The following is a 25,209-nucleotide window of genomic DNA, read 5'->3' on the forward strand; positions in this document are numbered from 1 at the left end:
GTGTATGTAAAATGATATATTTGAATCGGAATATGACTTATGGTGGAGACACAAGAGTGGTAGGCGGCACTTGTTTCATTATACATATGTACGTATAAAGGGTAATTGGATTATTAGTCACATTGCAATCGCCCAAAAGGCAATTTTTGCCATGAAAATCGCGAATACGGAATATTTGGCACTCCAGTTCTCGTTAGTATGATAGTTATCGTTAGTATGATGGACTTTTCGGCTGCCAGACGTTCCGTTATATAGATTTAGGGACTTTTGGGCGAGCGCTTTGTGACCAATAATCACCGGACCGTACAAAGAACGATGACATGCCTAATCTATACTGTCGCGATCTAAGACAAAACCCACCCCATATAATGTTTCGTTGATATTTTATTATTGTATTGACAGTGATCGATAACGGGGAATCCCATATTTGAATATATGTAGGAGAAACATGTCGAAATAATAAGATGGTACGAATGAACAATGACATCAAGACATGCCCATCACACCACGTCCTGTCCTAAAAGTAATTGTCAACGTCATGTTATGAACAGTAAAGCTTTCAGTAATATTATTAAAGACCTTGAATTATATTATATCGTTAAATAACAAATAATTTAAAAAATATATATGTAAATTACAACATATTGAACGAATGCGACAGCATGCTCGATTTTTGTAAGTCTCTCGCTTAATCGGATCGGGTAAATTCAGTACCTTGTGCACTCAACGGTCAGTATGAGAATGATATCCGCCTTAGAATGACGGCTCTGCTTCAGCCATTTTTTTTAATTTCTTGCATGTATTTTATATTATTCGACGTTTAATACACGATAAAATAATTTTTATAGCTAATAATAATAATTATCATCGTATATTTTTTATTATTTTAACTGGACGCTCGGCGTCCAGCACGGTGGCTATCGGGTTTATTTTTAGCACAGTGAGGCAAATTTTAACTACGGAAAATCTTGTAGCTAGAAAAACAATTTAGGACTACATATTTTGGAATATTCTGACAAATATCTCTGTGAATGCTTAAAATTAAGCCTTAAAGTGAGCATTGCGATGTGTGATTATATCATCCAACAGTTTTCCAAAGATTTCAGATTGTCAGGGATATTTTAGATTTGTGTTATTATTATGACAGTTTGAAAAGCTTAACAAAAATGTGAAAGGCTAAAAATTAGAAAAATATGTAGTTTCAGGATCAAACCTTGATAGGAGTCAGGAAAACCCATCAAGATTTGGACGATATTAATCCAAAGCTAGAACTTGACTATTCCCATCGAATTTATACATGTGTCAACCTTGAAATATTTGCACTTGTGTGCATTGTGAGTATGAAATTTGGCAGATGAACAGTTTGCGAAAATTTCCGGGTCAAAATCGGAGGTGGGAAACTCGGCAAAGTCATGCAAATTAAAAACTTGTTTTGTCCGTGTGTGTGTGTTCGTTGTGACTTTTACCGTTTCTCGTTTATTTAATAACAACAATGCGTGTCAATTCGCGATGTGCACATTACGAACATTGAAATATGTGTCACAAATTTTTGCAAACGTAATATAATGTAGAACATATTACACACACACATGTATGTATGTAGTACGATACGTCACAAAGATTGATTTACATACTTTAATTACAATACTTACATATATATTCGTTCAAGGGAATATAAGGCAGTTTTCTAATTCTACTGTTTTGTATATAAAATAATACAAAATAATTACAATATCAATAGATACTACATCACGGCATCGAAAGGTCAAAAGATCAAAAAAGCAAATATCGGAAAGCAAAGATCGACAATCGAAAGATTTTAATCTTAAGTCGAAAGATCAAAAATAATATATGCATGGTAAATGGTTCTATGTACATATATGTATATAATATATATATCAGTGGCATGCGGTGAAATTATCTCTCTTTTTGTCGTACAGCCTTGCTTAATGTGCGCGGGCAGGATACGGGAGGAAAAGCCTGTTCCTCTTGTATCCTGCTCGCGCAAATTAAGTGAGGCTGTACGACGGGAGGAGAGAGAGTTTTACCGCACGCCACTGATATATATGTACATATATATACTACCCGCTTTTCATATGTATTCATGGTAAACGAACATTTTCAATTTTTCGACCGTTGGATGCGGTGACGGTCACCGCAAAATCAATAGAAAATTGTTTTCCATTATAGAGGTCACGAGCCGTCGTGTAATTAAATGCAACTAAAATATGCACCCCAAGTGTTAACGATACCAAAATCATTAACTGTCACCCCCTAGTGCATCTCACTCGCACGCACACATTTACAACCACGAAAAAAAGAAAGAACAACCAAACACTCGCTTCAAATTTATCGTTTTAAATATAATGCACAACAAAGTATGGCACGCTCGGCCAATGAAGTATGTTAGTAAATAATTATTATAAATGTTAGCATTTCTAGCTAGGATTTTGAAAAACATCGTAGCAGCCAAAGGGCTAATACATATTTGGTCTTTTTTTTTTATTAAAAATAACGCATTTTCTGCATTATTTAAAATAATAATTGACTCATAAGATTTGTCATAAGTCTATCCTCATTGATTATAAGATTTATCGTAATTTTTTTTATTTTATTTTCTTTACCATTGATTCGCCGCTAAGCGACACATATGGTAATTAACTTGTTCATACTATATGCATTTACAATTATAAATTTAAAATCATATTCAAATAGGTCGTGACATAGTGGCTAGGATGGTTTTCCCAATTTGATAATGAACCGTTTCAACAATGAAATCAGATAAATGGCAAACTTTAATAGGAAAAGATCAACTTTTAATCACAAATATCCAAATCTGACCAGCAGCATTACAGATTATACTCGGAATAAATTATTTTCAATCAAGGTCGACCCATAGGTGCACTTGTGGTTGTCTTGCACTACATGATTGATATATGTATAATAATTGGCTTTATTGGGTCGATTTCATTGTACAGTGAAGCCGTTAACCGCCGGCAGACAAGCTACGACAGACAAATTGCTAGAGGCTTGCCGGTCAATTATCGATAAACATATTGTATTTTGAAATCCTTGAAAGCCATGCTACTTACGTACATATGTATCTGCTATGATAGTTTATCGCTGTGTGCGGACAAAGTCTACGGTAGATAATCGTATCATTAAATTGTACAACCGGTCAGGAGACGAATCTCATCCCATTAGTTAGCTCTGCCGACATTCCAATTAAGAATGGCGATAAACGGAATATAGAACTATACATATATGTAAGTACACATGTATGTAGAAGACCGTAAGCTCGTGGATATTACATTTTTCTCGGTGTTATCATTTGGACGTGTTCGCTTTTGATTTTTTTTACTTATGTTCGTTCGCAGGTGGTTTGTGAGATTTAATATCTTTCGAAATGGCCATCTTCGTTGTTGCAAAAGAAACGGTCGCAAAAAATCTACTACCGTGCGATTAATTTGAACGAAATTACGTGCGCTCTTTCATCTTTTTTTTTTTTTGCGAACGACCCATAAAAACTTTATGAAACGACTAGCTCTAAATTTACTGTATTACAATACTTAGCACTCAATACCTGGGCCAGATTGCGAACATGTCGGGATGCAAAACGATTAAATGAAACTTATACATATGTTCGCAATAAAGTGAATATTTATGGCTCATGAATAAGTTTGAACTTGTATTATCATCATCATCTACAGACATTCGTCATCCACTGCTGGAAGAAGGCCTCTCCAACACAGTTCCATTCGTCTCTGTGCAACTCACCCCACACATTTTTCTAATTTCGTCTACCCATCTTCCCTTCGGTCTTCCTTTTACCCTTTTGCATCCTCTCGGGTACCAATCTAGCACTTCTTTTGTCCACCTTTCGTCCATTCTTCTAGCCACGTGACCCGGCCATTGCCATTTCAATATATTTACTCTATGTCCCCTACGCTTGTCATACTTCTCACCTATGTACATATTCCGCTTCCCGTCTTTCCTCATTATGCCGGGCATACAGCTTTCCATACTTCTTTGAGTACATTGGACTTTGTGTAGCATTTTGGCGTTCAATGTCCAAGTTTCACATCCATACGTCATCACTGGTAAAACGATCGATCGATGATCTTTTTCACCATATCCACAACCCTTGTCATACTTCTCACCCATGTATTCCGTTTCCTGTGGTTATGCCAAACATACAACGTTCCATACTTCATGCCGTTTCCTGTCTTTCCTCTTTATGCCAAGCAAACAAAGTTCCATACTTCTTTGAGTGTATTGGACTTTGTGTGGCAACTTGGCGTTCAATATCCAAGTTTCACATCCATACGTCATCACTGGTAGAACACATTGATCGAATGTATTTTTCTTCAAAGTGCCATTTTTGATTTAAAAACTGCATTCATTCATCCAAATGCACTCCATCCTAATTTCATACGTCTCTTCATTTCATCTTGAACTTGTATTATATGTGTTTATGTTATGGAAAAGTGATAAGAATTCCGCGAAATATATATATATATATATATATATATATATATATATATATATATATATATATATATATATATATATATATATATATATATATATATATATATATATATATATATATATATATATATATTTTATTTTTATTTATTCATATACATATATTTACAGGATATAATGTTTATTTCAAAGTTGGACTTGTATTCCTTATCAGATAAGAGTAGCTCTTGTGCCTGATAAGGGAGCTACGATTCTATTATAAATTCTTAAAATCTATTATAATATTTTTTATATAAAAATTACATTAAAATTTATCAGTGTAAGTTTTTTTTGAAAAAGTGTTTAATTTTTTTTACTTGTTCTGTTTGGTTAACAATACAGCGCAATTCAGAAGGGAGATTGTTATAGTTATTTATGGCTTGGAAAATATAATGGTTTTGCATTTGTATTGTTTTAAAATTTGGTGTGATAAATTGGTTTCCATTTCTCATTAGTTTATAAAATTCTTGATATTCTTTGTTATTTTTTTCTTTACACATTTTTATAATGGGAGCTTGCTTAAATATGTCATCGATATTTGGTACTGGAAATAGTTTAAAAAGCGATTTTGTCGAGAAAGTAGAGTTTTTTTTAAGTATTACTTTTATAATAATTTTTTGCGAAACTTTTTAATATAAAAGATAATACCCAAAAATCACCAGCATTCTAAACGCCACTTATATGAATTACAATTTAATACAAAAGAAGAGGATTCTGTTAAATGTACAAAAAAAAAAACTGCCGTTTCACTGTTTCGAATTTAGAAATTATAATTAGTTCAAATATTTAGCTTGTTTAATCATATACATATATATTAACTTCTTAAAGTTTATCTATTATAATTCATATTTAAAAAGCATGCTCCAGTGAATGATCGCTAGCGTTTTGAATAGATATTGAGCATATAGCAAAAGTATAATTAAAAATATAAATAGATCATTTACAAAAGAAAAGTACAGAAGCAAAAAAAAAACCATCTTGAAAATTCACATTAAATAGAACGCATCGGAAAAAACCAATCTCGTTAGAAAAAGGTCGTAAAAGACGCCACATCTCAATTTAAAAAACACTGTTTATATTCCAATGTTTCAAATCGTTCTTGGCTGATATCATTTATCGGCCGGAAAATTGCTGGCTACGATATTTCTCGTAGCGAATGACACCACAACCAACTACGACAGGTAAATTTCTCTACCTACTTGGTTTCTGAGAATCTTTCATCATACATACAAAAAAATATATTGTAATGTTAATTATAAAACTAAACTTCGTTATTTCGCATCATACCTACATATGTACATATATGCTAATTACTCATTACCTCTATTCATAATTCCTAGCAAAAATTAACGGATTATTGAATCGTGGAAACATCAAAGCTGTCAAAACTCAACTGCTATATTACAACTGGCGCACATTGTTGAAAGTGTATTTGCGCTTTGAGATATCATTTACTAACGAAAATGAATGAACTAAAAAGCCAGTTGGAATATATTGCAACAGAAAATACACATCGACTTTAGCATATATAAAAAATTTGGTCCATTATTTAATCCTTGATTCATAGTATGTATGAACGTTTACTTTTTTGTTTTTATTATCGTAGAAACATCAAAGCTGTCAAAACTGAACTGCTATATTACAACTGGCGCACATTGTTGAAAGTGTATTTGCGCTTGTGGAGATATCATTTACTAGTTGAATTGTATTCGAAAATGAACGACTTAAAAAGCCAGTTGGAATATATTACAACTGGCGCACATTGTTGAAAGTGTATTTGCGATTGTGGAGATATCATTTACTAGTTGAATTGTATTCGAAAATGAATGACTTAAAAAGCCAGTTGGAATATATTACAACTGAAACTACACTTCGACTTTAGCATATATACAAAAATTGGTCCATTATTTAATTCTTGATTCATAGTATGTACATATGTATGTATGAACGTTTACATTTTTGTTTTTATTACGGTTTTCATTTCCTTCATTCGTAAAACCAAGCAAATAATTGAATTCTAAAGCATTCGTAGAAAAATCAAAACTGTCAAAACTCAACTGCTATATTACAACTGGCGCACATTGTTGAAAGTGTATTTGCGTTTTGCGATATCATTTACTAGTTGAATTGTATTCGAATATGGATGACCTAAAAAGCCTTTACTTTTCGACTTTAGCATATATTATATAAAATATTTGGTCCATTATTTAATCCTTGACTCATAGTATGCATGTATTTGTACTTGTTTTTGTGAGTCATCCTTATCAGTTGAACACCATAAAAATTCAGCAATCTCGCTTGATAATTGAAGCCAACATTACATTGGACACGCAAGTTCCATTAAGTGCGGTAATTCCGAACATGTCTGAGGACTACGAGATTGGAGACGTTTCGAAAGGATTGTAATGAATTTACATACATAAGTGACCGTTTCCTAATTCGTTCCTCCTTTAGTGAACAAAAGTGCTCACTATCGTCGTTTAAAAGCGTCAGCATTCTCACTTTTAGATTATTCTAATCGGAGTAATGTAACCCTTTCGGAGTACTCACTCTTACTATGTAGATCTCTTAAAAGGAATGCAAAGTGAAGTGACTCTTCTCAAACATACATATGCACATATGGACATACATATCACCTTCTTAGAGCATAATGGTGATAAGTCCAAGATTTGACTAAAAATTAAGTTAATGATGCAAGTTTTGTTCCTGTTTTCATATATGTATTATCTATCAGTGCACATTGATAGCCTTTCGAAATGGCGTTTCATCTTTTACAAACCTCCATTACGTTTCACTTACGATTACAATTCAGGAAAAGATTTGCTTCTTATCGGATCGTTTTCATACTTTGACATATTGTTCATTTTGGTCATCGATGTAAGTAAATGGATCTTCAGCCATTACGATGGAGATAACATATCGTTTAAGACGCGTTTCAAGTTTGCAAATTTTAAATCTGGGTGAAGTCTTTAGTTTTATACATAGATGGCGGTAGTAAAATAAAATTATTGGTATTTTTATTCAAAATAATAATCTGACAATGCAATATAAGATGTCTGATGTAGCGAGAACCGAGTATGCTGTCGCATTCCTGCAATGTTTTGTAACATTGTAAGGACTATTTCTTATTTAACTATATAATATAATTACAGTATAATTCAAAGCAAGTGTCTTCAATAATATTACTGTAAGTTTTTCTGTCCATAACATGACGTTGACAATTACTTGTATCGTCTAAAAAGTATAAATTTCCATTAATTTAAAATATATACATAGACCATAAATAAATTAATAATATCAACAACTTACTTATTTTGTATTAAAATTTTATTTATGCAAATATTGCAAAACACGAATCACGAATTCAAAACTTACAAAAAATAAAAGTCAAATTCTACCGACTGCTAAAGGCATGAACAATGTTGTATTTTTTGACCAAAATGCAATGCGAAACTGAAACGAAATGTAATTGGCCATCGCGGGTCAATCTGATAGCATATATGTACATTCTACGTAAGTCTCGTGCTAGATCCGTTCGATTATAACTGGAATATGATATTATAAAAAAATATCATTTTATATTCAGTCCACCTGATTTATAGCAATATTTTAAAAACGATGCTATCTTAAGACGGCTGGATACCCAAAACCTTAATTTTGTTGCCTTTCTTCGGTATATATTTTATATATATATATATATATATATATATATATATATATATATATATATATATATATATATATATATATACATATACATATAAAACTTTTTTTACTTACAAAGGATCTTTCTCGCTGTACAAAAGGTAATCTTAGATTTATACCGATTGTAAATGCGACAGTTTTAGACCAAAATCTTATTTTTTAGAAACGTGACGTTTAAATTAAAATACTTTGACCAGAGTCACAATGATTTGGTTCAAATGATTCAATAAAGAAATGGTCTCCAGAAACGGCACAATACTATAATATAATACATAATTGTATACGGTTTGAATATGGAATCCAATATACATATAATATATAAGTATAGTATAATTTTCGTATACAGGCTTCATAGCTTATGTACATCTATTGTATTATAAACAACAGTATGAAAAATCATGAACAGATCATTATATGCGCATACATGATGGATGTGTATGTATGATGGATAAGTTTTGCATATTTTCAATTTTTTTATTAAAAAGTTTCACCCGGTAATAATTATCCCTTTTTATGTACCCAGCTCAGCGTGGATTAATCGTGTATTAATATATTTAGATGATTATATATATTTTCGATTGCATATACACACGCAATTGAAGCAAACTGACAAATGCCTTAGGATCTGGTTGTCAAGAGACGTAGACAATACAGTAAAATGAGTTGGGTGGTTTAAATCATTGTTTATTATTCGGAGAGCAACAACGAACTACCGGTCGCGACACATGTTACCAACCTGGTCATTCATTCTACTCACGCGCACCAACTTAATCATTCATAGATGCAATCTTCTAGGTTAGAAAACTAAACCCCACAATTTTTCAATAAAAAGTAAGTCAACATAAGAAAATTACAAAAAAACAATCAATTATTTTTAAATAAAACTTTATATAATAGTGTGAGTACTTTTGTTCGGGCGCAACTAAAAGTGCAACATTATATGTCACGTAATTGTATGCGTCTCGTTCACTCATGGATCGACATTTATTTACAAATTTGATAGTCCCAGTGTACATTTCGCTCGTTTATGAACATACTAGTTTGTTCATGCACAAACTATAAGATATAAGTTTAAGTATTCTCAATCTTTTGTCCCATCCTATATGTATGTACATATGTATGCCTACTTTGGGATGCAATAGTTTAAAAATCAACGGAAACAGGAATTATAGCAACGTTTCAATGTGGTTTCCATTGGATTAACCATTTAAATACTTGGCGTTTTGACAGCCAAAAGTCTAATGTGACACCTAGTGAGTATATTTAAAGATAGTTTTTAACTGTAAGCTCTTAAACTAAAATCAATATTTCGTATGTACGAAATATTGATTTATGTATGTATGTACGTATATAGAATAATATCATAGAATTATTATATGAGCCGTTATATTTGAAAGTGGAATAAGTCCACCTTTCTTTATTTCGAGAAATATATACAAATTATAATATATCCTAATACTATTTAAATACACTGCAGGCTTGTAATTTTTTTCAAATGAAGATTTTTTTCGTGTTTGTTATTTCATTCCTATTTACCGAGCGAAGCCGGGTAGTAACTGTTATAACTGTTTAACAGTATAGCCTGTGAACTGTGAATGGGTGCTAGAAAGACGTGTTTGGATAGCTTGCTGTCATTGTTTCAATCTTATAAGAATCGTTGATGATTAAACTCCTCTAGCTTCATGTCGGAAACATTAAGGGCGAAAACACACTGAGTGTTACGTATTTTTTTAGATACTTGTAAACATGCGAAACAAACGCACTATATACATGATAAAAAGTCCCAAAAATCACCCCCTGGAGTGTTTTCATAAGTTTGCTTGACAGTAATCGATAACGGTGAATACCATGTTTGAAGAAATGTAGGAGAAACTTGTCGGTTGCATATTATTTTAATATTAAATGAAATTAATTAGATATTGCCAAAGATTGAAAAAATATATATTTTCTCAATCTCGCTTTTCTTGCTTTTTAATCATGGATGTAGATCTACGGTGAGATTGAGATTCGTGAATTTATTTGCAGTTTCATAACTGCGGGGGGGTCTGTATTTCTGAACATTGAAAGGTCAATAAGCAGCTATCGAAAACCGGGACATTTGACTGTCCCGAAAGATCCCTTCGGGATCACTTGAAACCGGGGCAAACCTGGAATACCGGGACGCCTGGCAGCCCTATACACGTGCGATCTCCAAAGCATATGCATTCTGCACGTGCAACTACACCCGAATTCAGTTTGGGGAACACGTGACGTCCCATACCACTCAGTGTGTTTCGCCCTAACTTACTTCAATGTTAACTAGCTCGGCGTATGTCGGTATAATATCAAAGTGATCTGAAGAGCGGAAGTGATCACTAGAGGTAGGATAGTCACAGTGCTATCCATTGTTCGGCAAACCTTTAACAATGCATTTACAACCTCTGAACAATACATGGCCCCCTCAGGCTCCGGTGACTAGTGATCACAATTTTTTGGTTGTGATCACCAGAGGTACGACCGGAAGGGTGCTTTTTTCGGGAATCAGGACGTTTTGGGATTATTTACAAAGCTATAGTGCAAAAAAAGGTTCATCATAAAAATGAACAAAGCACGGCGAACAATTAACAATGAACGGCACGCTTCCGGTCCTACCTCTAGTGATCACTTCCACTCTTGTGCACCAGGAATATCACTGAACTATAACAGAGTGAAGCTAATAAAAAAAAAGTTTGTAAATACATACACCCAGTTTGTGAAAAATATGCTGGTATGCAACGTACATATAGAAAATCGAAAGCTAAGTCGTTTGTGGTGTGGATTGGGTGCAGCACGTCAGGTGTTTCACGCTCGTGATGACATCTTCACGTTTCACGTCGTGCACAATTACCATTTGACGTTTACCATTTCTATTGTGGCTTCCCCCAGCCCGAGGAAACCCTTTCTTTCTTGAGGCCAACGTGACACCCGTCACACCGCAACAACCAATTCGTTTAGAAACCCGCAACTTTTATTATTGCGGTGACGTCTTCGAAGATCTTCCATCGTATGGCTTTCTCGCTAAAACTCCTCATATTTCCCAATGCCTAATCTGTACAAAGGAAAAGAAGACATATCGATCGTGCCCACCAACTGATACAATGCTACAAGTTTCAGGGTATTTTTTTTTAAATAAATTTTAAATAACGCGAGCGAGTGAAATGGAGTGATGCGCTCTCCGTTCTCAATCTCGCTCTTGACATACGCATATAGTTCTTCATTCTTCAACTCAATTTAAAATCATTTACGGTTATGTAGAATTAGTGCGTTTCAGTGGCGGCTCGTCCATATGGGCTGCAGTCCTCCCAGTACACTACAAATACATGCTATTTTTGTCGTCCACATGGGTTGCGGGCTGCAGACCTCCCAGTATAGTACATATGCATGCTATTTTTGTTTTACTTCGACCACCGGTTTGGTTAACAAGCTACTACAGCCTGATTAATTTCTACAGCCCCCCCAATATGAATTCTCACGAGCCGCTACTGGTGCGTTTTGATAATAAAAAAAATATTGAGATAAAAGAACCAATCCTTATTAACGTGGTTGATTGAAAAATTTGCAAAATAAGCTCATAATATAATATAAATTGTAAGAAAAAAGTATATTTTTGACTTTTAAAATTCGCTAGACAATTAATTATAAATATTTTAAATCAATGAAATATCATAATCAATAGAAAAAACATCCGACTTTGGATTCAAATACTCACCTTTGACACAGCAATACTAGATTTTGAGATAAATACTGCAAAAGACAAAAATCTGTAATAATTGCGCATTTTTTCAATGCTTATTTTTTTTTAATTTATACCAGAAAGGCCTAACAGGTAACCCCAGTTCCTGGCCAGAACCATTGCAAATTTTATTAGTATTATACAAAGTAAATACATATAAATGAACATCCACAGAGACATTGTAAATTTGCAGCATTTTTAAATAATTCAGCGAAATTCGAGATTGCTGGAAATTCAAGATTTGCGAGAAAATGGGTAAGGTTGCCAATTTGTTAAAACCGTTTCAATGAAAATCAGATAAATTGGCGAACTCTGGTAGGAAACGATCCACCCTTAGTCACAAATTCAAGGTCTGGCCAACAGAAACCAGTGGGATTTGAACCCGTGACCATTATATGCTAACCACTGGTATATTCTGCTGGTTAAATCTGAGAGGCGTCGGGTTCGATCCCATGAGCTGACCTCGATTGAAAATAATTATATATCTGTAGTGCTGCTGGTCAGACTTGGATATTTGTGACTCCAGGTCGATCGTTTCCTATCAGAGTTTGCCAATTTTATCTGATTTCATTGTTGAAACGGTTCCAGATTAAATTGGCTAAAAACCTTCATACCTACTATATCATCACTATTCGAGTATGATTAATGTACAATAAAATTTATATACAATTCATAGATGTCTCGTTAATTTGCGAGTTTTCAGTGTCTCGCGATCCAGCGACTTGTGTAATAAAAAATGCTGCATTGTTTGTAATTGCCCAGGAAGGCGCATTGGGGTTTACTTGTAAGGCCTTCCTGGTATACAAATGTAATAAATAAATAAATAAACGAGAAGAAGCCAACATAAATCAATGTCATGTTCGAATTTAGTGGATCAAACCTGGTATACGAATTTAGTGGATCAAACTTGGTTGTGGCTATTTTTAGGTACTATATCTGCAAATTATTGGCTATTTGCAGGCACTATATCTTTTTGCTGCTGTGATATCTACCGATATTTTTGTGAATTGGAACATATACTTAGATGTAGTAAAAGTAATTTATTGTTACAAACAAAAGAAGATTATTTTTTTTCTCTTGGGTTCTAAAGTCTGTTGTTTATATTTCAGTGCTGAACGTAGCTGCTGGCAAAGCACCCATGCAGATCAGCAGCGAGCAGGGTGGAGTACCACAATGTGCCATCGACGGAAGTACTTCGGCCTTCTTCAGAGCAGACACATGCACATTGACCAAGCCAGAACGAATGCCATGGTGGTACGTGAACCTGCTGGAGCCGTACATGGTGCAGCTGGTGCGACTCGACTTCGGCAAACCCTGTTGCGGTAAGTTCTCTCATCTGGTACCCAGTTGCTTCACATGCACATACATATGTACGTACGTACGGCATAACTGTACCTGGGTAACTGCTTTCAGGTGCCAACACTCCAGCGACGATGGTAGTCAGAGTTGGAAACAATCGACCGGACCTGGGCATCAACCCCATCTGCAACAGGTTCACTGGTTTCCTCGAGGAGGGCCAACCCCTGTTCCTGCCGTGCAACCCTCCCATGCCTGGAGCCTTCGTCAGCGTCCACCTCGAGGTGGCCAATCCTGCCCAACTGTCCATCTGCGAAGCTTTCGCCTACACGGACCAAGCCCTGCCCATCGAGAGGTGTCCTCAGTTCAGGGATCAGCCTCCAGGAAGCACGGCCACCTACAACGGAAAGTGTTACATCTTCTACAACAGACAGCCCCTCAACTTCTGGGAAGCTCAGGCCTTTTGCGCTGGACGGGGTGGAACTTTGGTCAACGAAAGCAATCCCGCATTGCAAGGTTTCATCAGCTGGGAGCTGTGGAGGAGACACAGGTGAGATACGTATATATGTGTATTGATGTCATAGTTAAAGCCGCGCGAAAAAACCAAATATCTAGTACTTAAAAGTGGGTACGACTTAACTGTACATTGAGAAAATACTTTGTATCTTAAAAAAAATGTTTGTGCATTAAAAATTTGCATTATTTTCGGTGCATTAAACAATCTCGTATTGTACATCGAATAAAATATTTTGGCACTATAAAGTGACCATTAAATAAAAATATGAAACGATCATTCAAAAAATAGATTTTAGCATTAGAATAGATACAAAAAGATACGTTGCAGTCTTCCGCTATTGACAACTGTCAACTGTCAAAAGTTTTCACTTTTGTTTACGTATTGCGTATGAATGATGATGTCAGGTCGTAGAACCGAAGCCAAGGTCGTAGGTGTCGAAGAGTAAAAAAGAAGGAATGCAGTAGAGAGAAGTCGTTGTCGGTTCGTATTTTGGTCATTGTAATGCACATTTAAGTAGCAAACATCCGCTTTTTAAGTAGCAAATAATTTAATTTTAAATAGCAATGAAAAGTTTTGTAATGCAATCTGTATCCATCGTTTAGAAATGCACACAATTTTTTTGCTATGTACAGAAACTTTTTTGTAATGTACAAAAAATTTTTTTAAATGCACATTTATTGTATAAAATGGACGTTTAAATTGTCCCTCTTTAAAATAGTGGTAAAGAAGAGTACAAACATTTTATATCGCTGTTACGTGCAAACTATGACGAACGTTCAGATCATTATATTACAATATATAATAAGAAATTAACACTTGCCACACAGTGATGGATAGCGAGTGACCAGGACTTATATTATATTTTATATCTCCAAATATACTGAATTGTTTTCATATTTTATGTCTTCCTCTTTAAAACCTCTATGATTCGAATTATGTCATTACAAAATAAAAACATTGATCAATATCAACAGAAATAATTATTTTCGTGGGAAGCCCCGTGTACACGTGCCTCACAGCTGCAAGAGCGAGGGGGAATTCAATACGCGCCGCGCTCAATGATATCCGCCTTGGAATGACGGCTCTGCTTCAGCCGCCATTTTTTCATATCTTGCACTTATTTTATATTATTCGACGTTTAATGCATGATTAAAAATGATTTTTATAGCTAATTACAATAAGATTTTGCATTACTTTTTAAAACCACACATTTTTAACTCCAGCACAGTTCTTAGCGAATATTTTCCCGGCGTTACCAAATCCAACGAACACTTTTTCGTAGGATTTGGCCGTAATTTTACATTGTTTTCACTCTCATATCAACATAAACGAAAACTAACGTAAACAAAAACTACCACGACTAAGGTTCTGATAGTACAAAAAACTGTCGCGTGTAAAAACTGTCCCTTCCAAAACACAAATTGATTGTTTTTTGGCCTTTTTGTAATGGGAGTCCCACGATCCTAGGCTCCGTGCCCGACCAAAAATCCATACATACTATATTGTCTGAATCTAAGGGCCACAGTTAAATTAGGAAATTCTTCCAATTTATTATAATTTTTAGAACAAAACTCTTCTCATTTATGATGACTTATATTTATTTATTTCAAACTTATCTCTTGAATAATTTACCATTCTATGAATTATCGTAATTTAAGTATATGAACAGATCCTATTAAGATTACATTTATTTAAATGGATGACCATATATGAATTTCATACGCATCCATATGTATGTGCCTATACATGTTTACTTTAATCGAACGATGCTAATTTTGATGACGATAATGATGATGATGATGATGATGATTTCTTTCAAATTCGCGCGACTAAGCGCAACATTGCGAAACGCTTTCCACACACTTTTTAGATGAATGCAAAGCTTTACTAATTTTTTTTTCATTCGTTATTTATCATTTCGATTCTGAAATGTCAACGGCAAGAACGTCTCGTCAGATTCGATTTGGCATTTTTGGCGGCTTATGCAACGCGCCCAATTATTTTTGCATTTTGAATTTGGCATTTTGGAAGCGGATAATGAATATCGAAACTTTACAATTCAATGAAGCGCACCGACGATTTGCACAACCGAGCGATTAATCGTTTTAAGATGCAACTGACTTTGCTCCTTTTTCTTTGTAATTTAATTTTGTAATTTTCTTCAATTGGTTTTCGAAAGTGTTCAAATGCGATCCCACAACTCTATTGCAGAATGCCATGATTTTTTTTTATCATTACATACATAGATTAACAGTCACAACTATTATAATAAAGTTAAATACGAATTCACTACAACAAGTTGATTGACATGACAGCTTGTTTGGTGAAATCTAACATTGCTTTTAATTTAAGTCCAATAAGTAATTTTTTATTTTAAAAATATACGTACCACCATTTTGGTAAACAACCAAACTTATAGAATTACTAGTGTTTTTACCCGGCTTCGCTCGGTATTTGTAATATAAACAGCTTAAACATGGCAAAACAATTTAATAGTAAACATTCGTTTGTTAATATAATATTTAACGATGTCGATATCGTCTTCCTACAAACTTTGATTTGTTTCGATGTTCCCAATAAACCTTACATACATAGTTACATAGTTACAAAGTCTCTTTCGAAATTATATATTAGATTATATATGAAAATGGAAATTTGTATATGTAAATCCACAGTCGAAGTGATAATTTATCCGATTTATCAACTGCATAAATCGCTACTTACGATATTAAGAGATAAATCGTAAACAATGTTTATGCATTGATTCAAATTCAAACAAAAGATTCACAATTCGTCAAATAAATGATTGAAAAAAGGTATTATAAGTTAAAACCTATGGTATATTATTTAATAATCACTCGAACTTGCTACTAATTAATACGATTTTTTGATTATGTGAACGAAATCTATGCACGATAAGGACGTCTCAATAAATTGCATAACTAATAGTCTTTTTTTTTTTATTTATTTATTTATTTTTAATTTATATAAACCAGGAAGGTCTAACAGGTAACCCCAATTGTACATTTGATACTAATATAATACAAATTAAATCAATGAATATTCACAGAGTGTGGTCAAATTTGTAAATTTGCAACATTTTATACAATTTCGCCAGAAAATGGGTAAGGTTGTCAATTTGTTGGAACCGTTTCAGTGAAAATCAGATAATCTGCCAAACTCTGATAGGAAACGATCGATCTGGAGTCACAAATCCAAGGTCTGGCCAGCAGAAACCAGTGGGATTTGAACCCGTGACTACTCTGCTCAAATCATTATATGCTAACCACTAGTCTATTGTTCTGGTTAATATTTCGTGTCCTTGAAAGACTTGCTACCTCCTACCTACATATATATTAAGTCCTTAAAAGACTTGCATACTGTTGCGTAGAGGTGGGTGGAGGATCCAAATAAAAGGCCAAAGTCGTGTCACAGCAATTATTGATGATTAAGGAGATACACGCACTGGCAGTGCTCCGTCCAGAATGTCTTGATATCGCCTAAGTACCGCCTTATAAGGGGCAGGTCTCTCAGGACATCTTCGACGTCTGATTTGTTTACCTATTGTTATGGTCACGTACTCGGATATGTATTCCCACGACATTTGATCCCACGGCACCACGGTATCGGTCACTTCTGAGAAGGGACCAATAACGGCCAACTTGGTGACGATTGTTTAGCCTAAATGCACTTAGTAATCCTTGAAACCAAACCAAATCCAATTAATTCTGAAAAAAAATCACCCCATTCAATCCATGAGCTTAGCTTAAGTAGCTTCAAAATTCAACTTTGATATTGATACATTTGATTTGATTTGATTCAATCAGTCGATTACTTTTTTTAGTGATCTCTTTCGTTATTGTACGTACTGATAAAAGCTTGAAGTGTGTTTTTTTTCCGCTTTAAAATCTACTGGCTAATCTTGAGATTAAAATTTGAACTTTTACAGTAACACATACATATGTATAATGAACAAGACGAGTGCTCACGTGCACCAGATGCGACCAAACGGTATGAAGCAGCAGCACTTTGCGGTTCATAAAACAGTTACCTGGAGTTGCCCACTCAACTCAACTTCACATACGAGCATTCGTCTTATATAATATTGGTTATTATGTATGAGTACACCAAAAGAAGTAGCGATCTCTATACGATATGAATTACATATGTATGTAGTCTAAATGATAAATAAATTAAAATAAGAGAAGATATACTCTGAGTTACCAAAGTATGCAACAACACTCTGAAAAGATAATCTGTAACAGTATACTCGAGAGTTTACTGTATACTATTTGTATGTACATATATCTGAAAAGCCTAGCGTTGCTCAGGAGAGTGAAAACTACAGAAAAAAAAAATTCGATATTGAACTAATAACTATGATAGCGATACAAATTGAGCGCAAATATATGGAAACACAAGACAAAAGTTCTACTTCCGGTTGTCGAATTTTGTTCAAATTTTTTTTATAATTTAAAATCAGTATAATTATTATACACATTAAATATCAAGAGGATGAAAATAATTTAAAAGGTCAAAATAAAATAATGAAATATTGTTTTAAAAAAAAAAACTACTTCCGGTTTACGAATTCTGACCAAAACGTTACCAAATCTAAGTTAATACATAAAGAATACAAATATAAATTTTCAGCTTAATACGTTCAGGGGTGTGGACAGGATCCAGGCGACAACATTTTTGACCTTCCTTCCGGAAGCTTCCGGAAGGGAAAAAATCCCACTTCTGGTTTATTAAATTTAGTGATTTTTTTTATTTTAATCACATTGATACAAGAATTATACTTGAAATTTTTCGTGAAGACCACACATGTTTAAGGGGTCGAAAAAAATAGTGGAAGAAAAATCGAACAAGAGTAAACTGCCACTTTCGGTCGACGGACGCTTACCAAATTTTATACATAACTTGGTATTAAGCTTAAACTGATCGATATGAAATTTCAGTTCGATAAATCAAAAGGATTTTGAGAAAAACATAAAAAACCTTGATTTTCTACAGTAAAAGTACTACTTCCGGTTCAAATAAAAATATTTAAAAAATATAAAAATTATTATTTCTTGTAAATGTAAAAAAAATTCAGTCCGATTCAGTTGGTAGTTTTGGAGAAAATCGAATTCAAAAACTTAAAAAAAAGAGGACACCTATAAGGGGAGGTACCATTTCCGGTCAACTTAAAAATTTGAAAAAAATTTACGTAGTGTCGATAAGAATTTCAGCAACCGATACTAAGTTTCGGTTCGATAGGACTAACGGTGTTGAAAAAATCCCCAAAATACACACACACACACATTTTTTCTAGATCGTGAAAACGTGATCAGTAATCGATTCTGAGTTCGAATCCGTCAAAATCTCGAGTTCGAATTTTCGCATGATCACAAAACTTCATCTATTGTTACTACGTACATAGATAAAGTAAAAATGATAATTATGGGTGGAGATCTACATAAGTTAAGAATACTGTGTAAAAAAATATTGGTTTTAAATTGAAAACTGTAGATTTAGATAATTGACTAGTGAACATTCATCTTTTTACAGTACATAGTAGATTATATGCTGATATCAAACAATATGCAACTAAGGCTAGTAAATAATACGATTGATAACTCCTATACAATCTATTCCGAACAATTAACATTGTTATTCAAAATTGAAGGCCTTTTGTAGTTATATTTATATTGTATCTTAAAGTAATATACCTATTAACTGATGTAACTCACTAAAAGACTTAAATTATTTACAATTTAATTTTACTTTCGATCCAATTGTTATTGAACGTGTATAAATGTCAATGTGCATTACATTTCTGCCGTCGCTGTTTTTTTTTCAATTTTTGTTTAACGGAAGCTGTCGGTATATTTTTAATATATTTTTTTTTTTCATGGAACTTGGCCGCCTTGCTCCAAATCAACCCTTAGAGTGGCCCTGATGTAGTTCATTATCCAGTAATGTAATCATAATCTGTAATATAAAGATGAATTTTTGTCTGCGATGTAGATCTACAAATTTAATATATTATCTGAAACTACAAATATATTTATTTGAGGCTACATAAAAAATTAGCTAAATTTTTTTAGATTTTTTTCGAACTTTCATCCCACTGAGCTACTTTGGGGAGTTCTTGCATTTTTATTTTATATTAAAAAGTTCATACTAATGTATGATGATGCAGATGTTTAATACTTTTCATAAATCATGATATTGATAAATGTATAATATAACGACTAAAAGCCATGCACTTTCAATTTTCAATATGAGAAATGATTTTAATATACATATGTATTATAAATAAATAAAACTGTATTTTGTTGCATATGCGTGTTTATTTATGTATATATATTGCGTAATTTTATATATATTTTAAAGGTCAGTTATGTAGTTTAAGCTCATATTGCTAAGCCATTCGTAAGATATTTATTGTTGATGCGATAATTGCGATTGTTCATAGGGTGAGTGATCGATTGTAACATTTTATGAGGTGACCGTTGTTCGTTTGCAGGAACGACAGCAGCAGCCAGTACTGGATGGGTGTGGAGAGAGACCAGAACGACAAGAACAACTGGAAGTGGCTGAATGGAGACGACGTCACCGTTTCGTTCTGGAACTTGCCCGGTGGCAACGGAGACTGCGCCCGCTACGACGGCAGCAAGGGTTGGCTCTGGTCCGACACCAACTGCCTCACAAGCCTGAACTTCATCTGCCAACATCGTAAGTGTCAACATTCGGACAGAGCTTCAAGCGCGACTGCATTATATTGTTTTCCATTGTATAGTAATATGATAACTAGCCTAGCGGCGTTTGACCAAATGTGCGAATTTAGCTGTAGGTATCTATATCCGGATCATGAACATGATGTTTATTGTGGTTATGTGTATTTTCGCAGAGCCCAAGTCTTGCGGACGTCCTGAACAGCCGCCCAACTCCAAGATGACGGCTCCCAATTACGACGTCGGTGCAAACGTGGAGTACTCGTGCGACAGTGGGTATCTCCTCGTCGGGCCCACAACCAGAACTTGCCTGGAGACTGGATTCTACAACGAATTTCCACCTGTTTGTAAAAGTAAGTGTTGAAATGACAGAAACGGAAAGCATGGAAACCGATTCATGACATACTTTAACTTTGGAATGTTAAATATTGCTCATTTCCGACAATAGTGTACCAACTAAAAATTTGTGATTATTTAGAAGGCTTTGAAATTTTATAAATTTGTCATTTTACAATACCATCTTAGCATAAGTCAAGAGCTTTTACCAAATTTCTATTGGTGAAAGTTGCATATTTGATTTTTCATTTTAAGGATGTAAAGAGATTTATATTTGATATGAAATTTTTAATTTATTTCTACTCTATGTATGTATGTAATATATAGATTAAGATTGTGAATAAATTATTTAATTAAAATGTAATGATTTCCTACAAAATTTGTTAGTTTGATCATAAAACAATTCAGCGATTTTAAGTCGAAGATATAGGTTGACCCTTTTTCATTCCAAATTGACATTTGAAATGGAAAAGGATTAATTTGAAATGAAAAAGGGTCAATTTGGAATGAAAACCCTGTAATAATAGAATTATGAATATTAAAAATCTGATGTATGTTCGGTCAATGTATCTGAAATATGGAAAAAATTTAGAATTATAGTATTTTTTGCTAAATACACATGTATATTTGGAAATAGCAGCATGTAAAACGTTTTCTTCTTGTTTTGTGTCAGGAATACAGTGTGGTTATCCAGCCGATATCAACAACGGTGGCTACCAACTCATCAATGGAAGCATCGGATACCTCAGTCAAGTCATTTACACATGCGAAGAAGGATATGAAATGATTGGCAGAAGCATGTTGACGTGCGACATTGATGAAAGGTGGAACGGTCCACCGCCAAGATGTGAAGGTCTGTTGGAAATACTTCTAAAAAGTTCTATTTGAACAACTTTTAATTAATTAATACAGTATAATATCAAATACAAAGGCATTTATTGATTTTTATGACAATTTTAGCAATACAATGTGAGCCTCCACCTCAAATAACCAATGGAAAGTACGCTTCTAACGTGAACGACACATCTTTTGGAGCTGTTGTTGAGTATTTCTGTCTGAGAGGGTACGCTCTCAACGGAGCAAAGCGGATCACATGCCTATCCAGTGGCCAGTGGGACAGCCCAGCTCCAGTTTGTAAAAGTAATAAATTAAAAACATTAATCTACATACATATGTACATATATTAAGTGATGTCGTCCAATTTCTGCAACAACGCATTTAAAAAAAAAACTTCAATATGTATATAGAAGTTTCCGGAAACTCTCGGAAACAACAGATGACAGAACTGCCCGTATAGGTGTATAATAAAAATACTATTAATTAATTCATTTCAGTTGAGGAGACGCAGACGACGGTCACCAGTACAACGGTGCACCGTTCAACGAGACCGTTGACCACGCGTGTCTCGGCTCGACCGACGAGACCCACCTACACCTACAAGCCCGTTTTCACCACAGTCTCTCAACAGCCATCTAGTACTGTGGAGCAGACGAAACCCACCAAGAAGATATACAATAGGCCAATAACGACCGAAGCGGACGTGACCAAGAGTGGCAGTGCACACGTGCCGCAGATAATCATAGCTTCTCATCCCCAGGAGAAGCACGCGATAGGCACCCACAACAATATAGCATCAGATCAGACCCCCAGGGTGAACATACCGCTATCCGTAGACGGAGAGAGACGAGAGACGCACACTGCCAAATCTAACCTGGGCGTTATAATAGCCCTCGGAGCGTTTGGAGGTTTTGTATTCTTAGCAGCCATAGTGACAACAATAGTCATACTAGTGAGGAGGTAAGTGTCTTCTGCGTCTTATTTCTTTAAATTTCATCGTATTTTAAGTATTGAAAACAGAAAAAATAGATTAAATACAGAGTGGGGTGGAAACAACTGGATGATTTGTATCTCGAAAACGAACACTTTGATTGAAAACTAAATATTCCATCAACATCTAGTATAGCATAGCAACGTGCAACTATATAAATGTAGTTTGGTATTATTTAGATGGTGAATATTTGTTTGTCAATAAGTTTTTATTTTCAAAATGCATATCTCTTATTGTTTCTGCTCACATTCTATATATGATTGTTTTCATCTGCACGATTCGCACACAAATTGTAAATTATATTTAGAAAAGTGACAATAATAAAGATGAAATCGTTTGAATACTGTAACTTTAAGAATGCAGAGCTTTCAGCCACGCATACAAAAACATGCAATTGAGTATTGTTCACTATTTGCCTATTTTTGTATTATGTAATTTGTTCACACAACTCTTGACGTGTTAGATTAGCTTACACGCGTTCACATATAATACATATATAGAATTTTGTATTCTTAATATACAAAAATAATGGTAAATACATCACATTTGTCAAAAGAAAATGGCGGCACTAATTGTCGTAATTAATATTTTATTTTATTTTAAAACAAGATTTAGTCATATTTAAAGAGAAGTTCAATTAATATACATTCGTATTTTGTAAAAGTGATGAATGAATTTTACTTTGGTCTCTGTTTTGATACTATAGCGTAATTATATTAGAAGATACAAGCCTAGAAATGTATGTATGTATGCTAAATTATTAGTAAAGTCAATGATAACTTGTGCGGTAATATTAAAAAATGATTTGGTATGATTACAAGAAAGTTAATCCGACACTTTAAGTTTTAAGTTATATTTTCACAATCACAAATATTATATTTATATAAATCGTAAACTGTAGTGTTAATTCTTCGGTGGAAAGCCTCTGCATGATGAAAGTTCTATTATATATGTTTTCATACACAAAATTACACTTCAATTTTTTTTCTGGTAACTTCCAACAATTGAATATCCATTTATATAAAATTTAGATCAATTATTCATTAAAATCAATAATCTCAATATTTGACTAAAGCATCAAATCACGCTTTGTGATGAAACATCCGATAGAGTAAAACCTGGTTTATCGGACATAATTTCACAGAATTATATCAACAGTTGTTTGATTTTTATAAATTAAAGCGGGCATTCAATGAAAGATTTACTGGCAGATTTACGATGGACAAATCTCTCAACTTCTTTTCTGAGAATCTTCTATGAAACAAAATATTATTTTATCGAATACGATTTTGAGGTTATGTTAACATAAAACCAAACTTTATTGTTGCAATAAACACGACAGCTACCATTACAAATAGGATCACCCAACTGTTGTGAACAAATCTGTCACCAGACAAGAAGCTAAACAGATAAATTGCTAGACAAATCTTTACATTAATGCCTACCTTTAGATTCAACTCTTCTCCGTACTGTATCGGTTCTGCTAAATCAAGGTTTTACCCATATTGATATCGTACTATGAGCAATTTATACTTCATATACGCTGAAGAACCCACTTTGAGGCTCAGGTTGCGGGTAAAAAGAAAAATAATAAAAAAGAAAACAATCGGTGGGCTTAGTCGTTGAGTAGGTCAGCCGATTGTTGGAAGTATGAGCCTGATGCTAATGCGAGACGATTTAACAGTTCGGCGCGGCCCCGAAAAAAGCACATGTTGCCACCAGCTCGAGATGTGCCATCACGCTGGTACACTCTGCTGGCGCTGCCATTTCCCGACCAGCAGGTGGGACGGCGGGAGTTCTCTCGCACCTACCGCTCGGCACAACGAGCCGGCTACTTCTCGAACCCCTTATAGTAGCGGGCTTCGCTAAGTGAAAACACTCACCAGTGTGATACTATCTAAATTAGTTGACTAAGGTACGACGGACAGAACTCATTTTGCTATCACGAGCACGAACGACACCACGGGTGAGATGTCCACAAACGTATATATGTACAATACACGGTGGGCAAAAACACAAAAAAAATCCACTACACACTAATCTAATGATAATTCAATTTGAATCAAATTATAAAACAGGCAACGGTACAATTTTTCATCTGGACAATAATCCTCGGCAGATTTTTTTCATTAAAATACAAATTTTCAACAAAATGTTCAATATAGCAATTATTTCATTTTACAATTTGACTAAATCCAATGCGGACAAAGTTGCATTGGAATATGGTTAGTGAACTTGTTGTTTATTATGTGAAAAATTTACAGATATGTGAGTGATTAGATTTGGCTAAATCCGATGCAGACAAAGTTGCATTGAATGATTAGTGAACTTGTTGTTTACTATGTGAAAAATTAACAAATAAGTGAGTCATTTGATATCATTCGACTATGCATAGCCATTTTGCATTTTCATTAATTTTATAATACATATAAAAAGGCAAATATTATGACTTAAGAAAAAAAATAGTTTGACTGAGAAAGCAATGACCCAATAAACATTTGGTATTATGTTTTTCGTAAAATAAAAA

At 34.1% G+C, this 25,209-nt stretch overlaps 1 protein-coding gene across 1 annotated transcript in view; it reads left to right on the forward strand.

Moving 5' to 3' along the window:
* Positions 1 to 25,209, forward strand: part of LOC143922826 (uncharacterized) — a 73,013-nt gene that overhangs the window by 46,381 nt on the left and 1,423 nt on the right. The window contains exons 7-13 of the mRNA XM_077446182.1: positions 13,093 to 13,305; positions 13,397 to 13,829; positions 20,311 to 20,519; positions 20,695 to 20,871; positions 21,528 to 21,707; positions 21,815 to 21,994; positions 22,189 to 22,651. Coding sequence (XP_077302308.1) covers positions 13,093 to 13,305; positions 13,397 to 13,829; positions 20,311 to 20,519; positions 20,695 to 20,871; positions 21,528 to 21,707; positions 21,815 to 21,994; positions 22,189 to 22,651 — 1,855 coding nt within the window. The remainder of the gene's footprint in view (positions 1 to 13,092; positions 13,306 to 13,396; positions 13,830 to 20,310; positions 20,520 to 20,694; positions 20,872 to 21,527; positions 21,708 to 21,814; positions 21,995 to 22,188; positions 22,652 to 25,209) is intronic.

This window comes from Arctopsyche grandis, chromosome 2 (assembly GCF_051622035.1).
Source record: "Arctopsyche grandis isolate Sample6627 chromosome 2, ASM5162203v2, whole genome shotgun sequence".
In the NCBI taxonomy this organism is placed as follows: domain Eukaryota; kingdom Metazoa; phylum Arthropoda; class Insecta; order Trichoptera; family Hydropsychidae; genus Arctopsyche; species Arctopsyche grandis.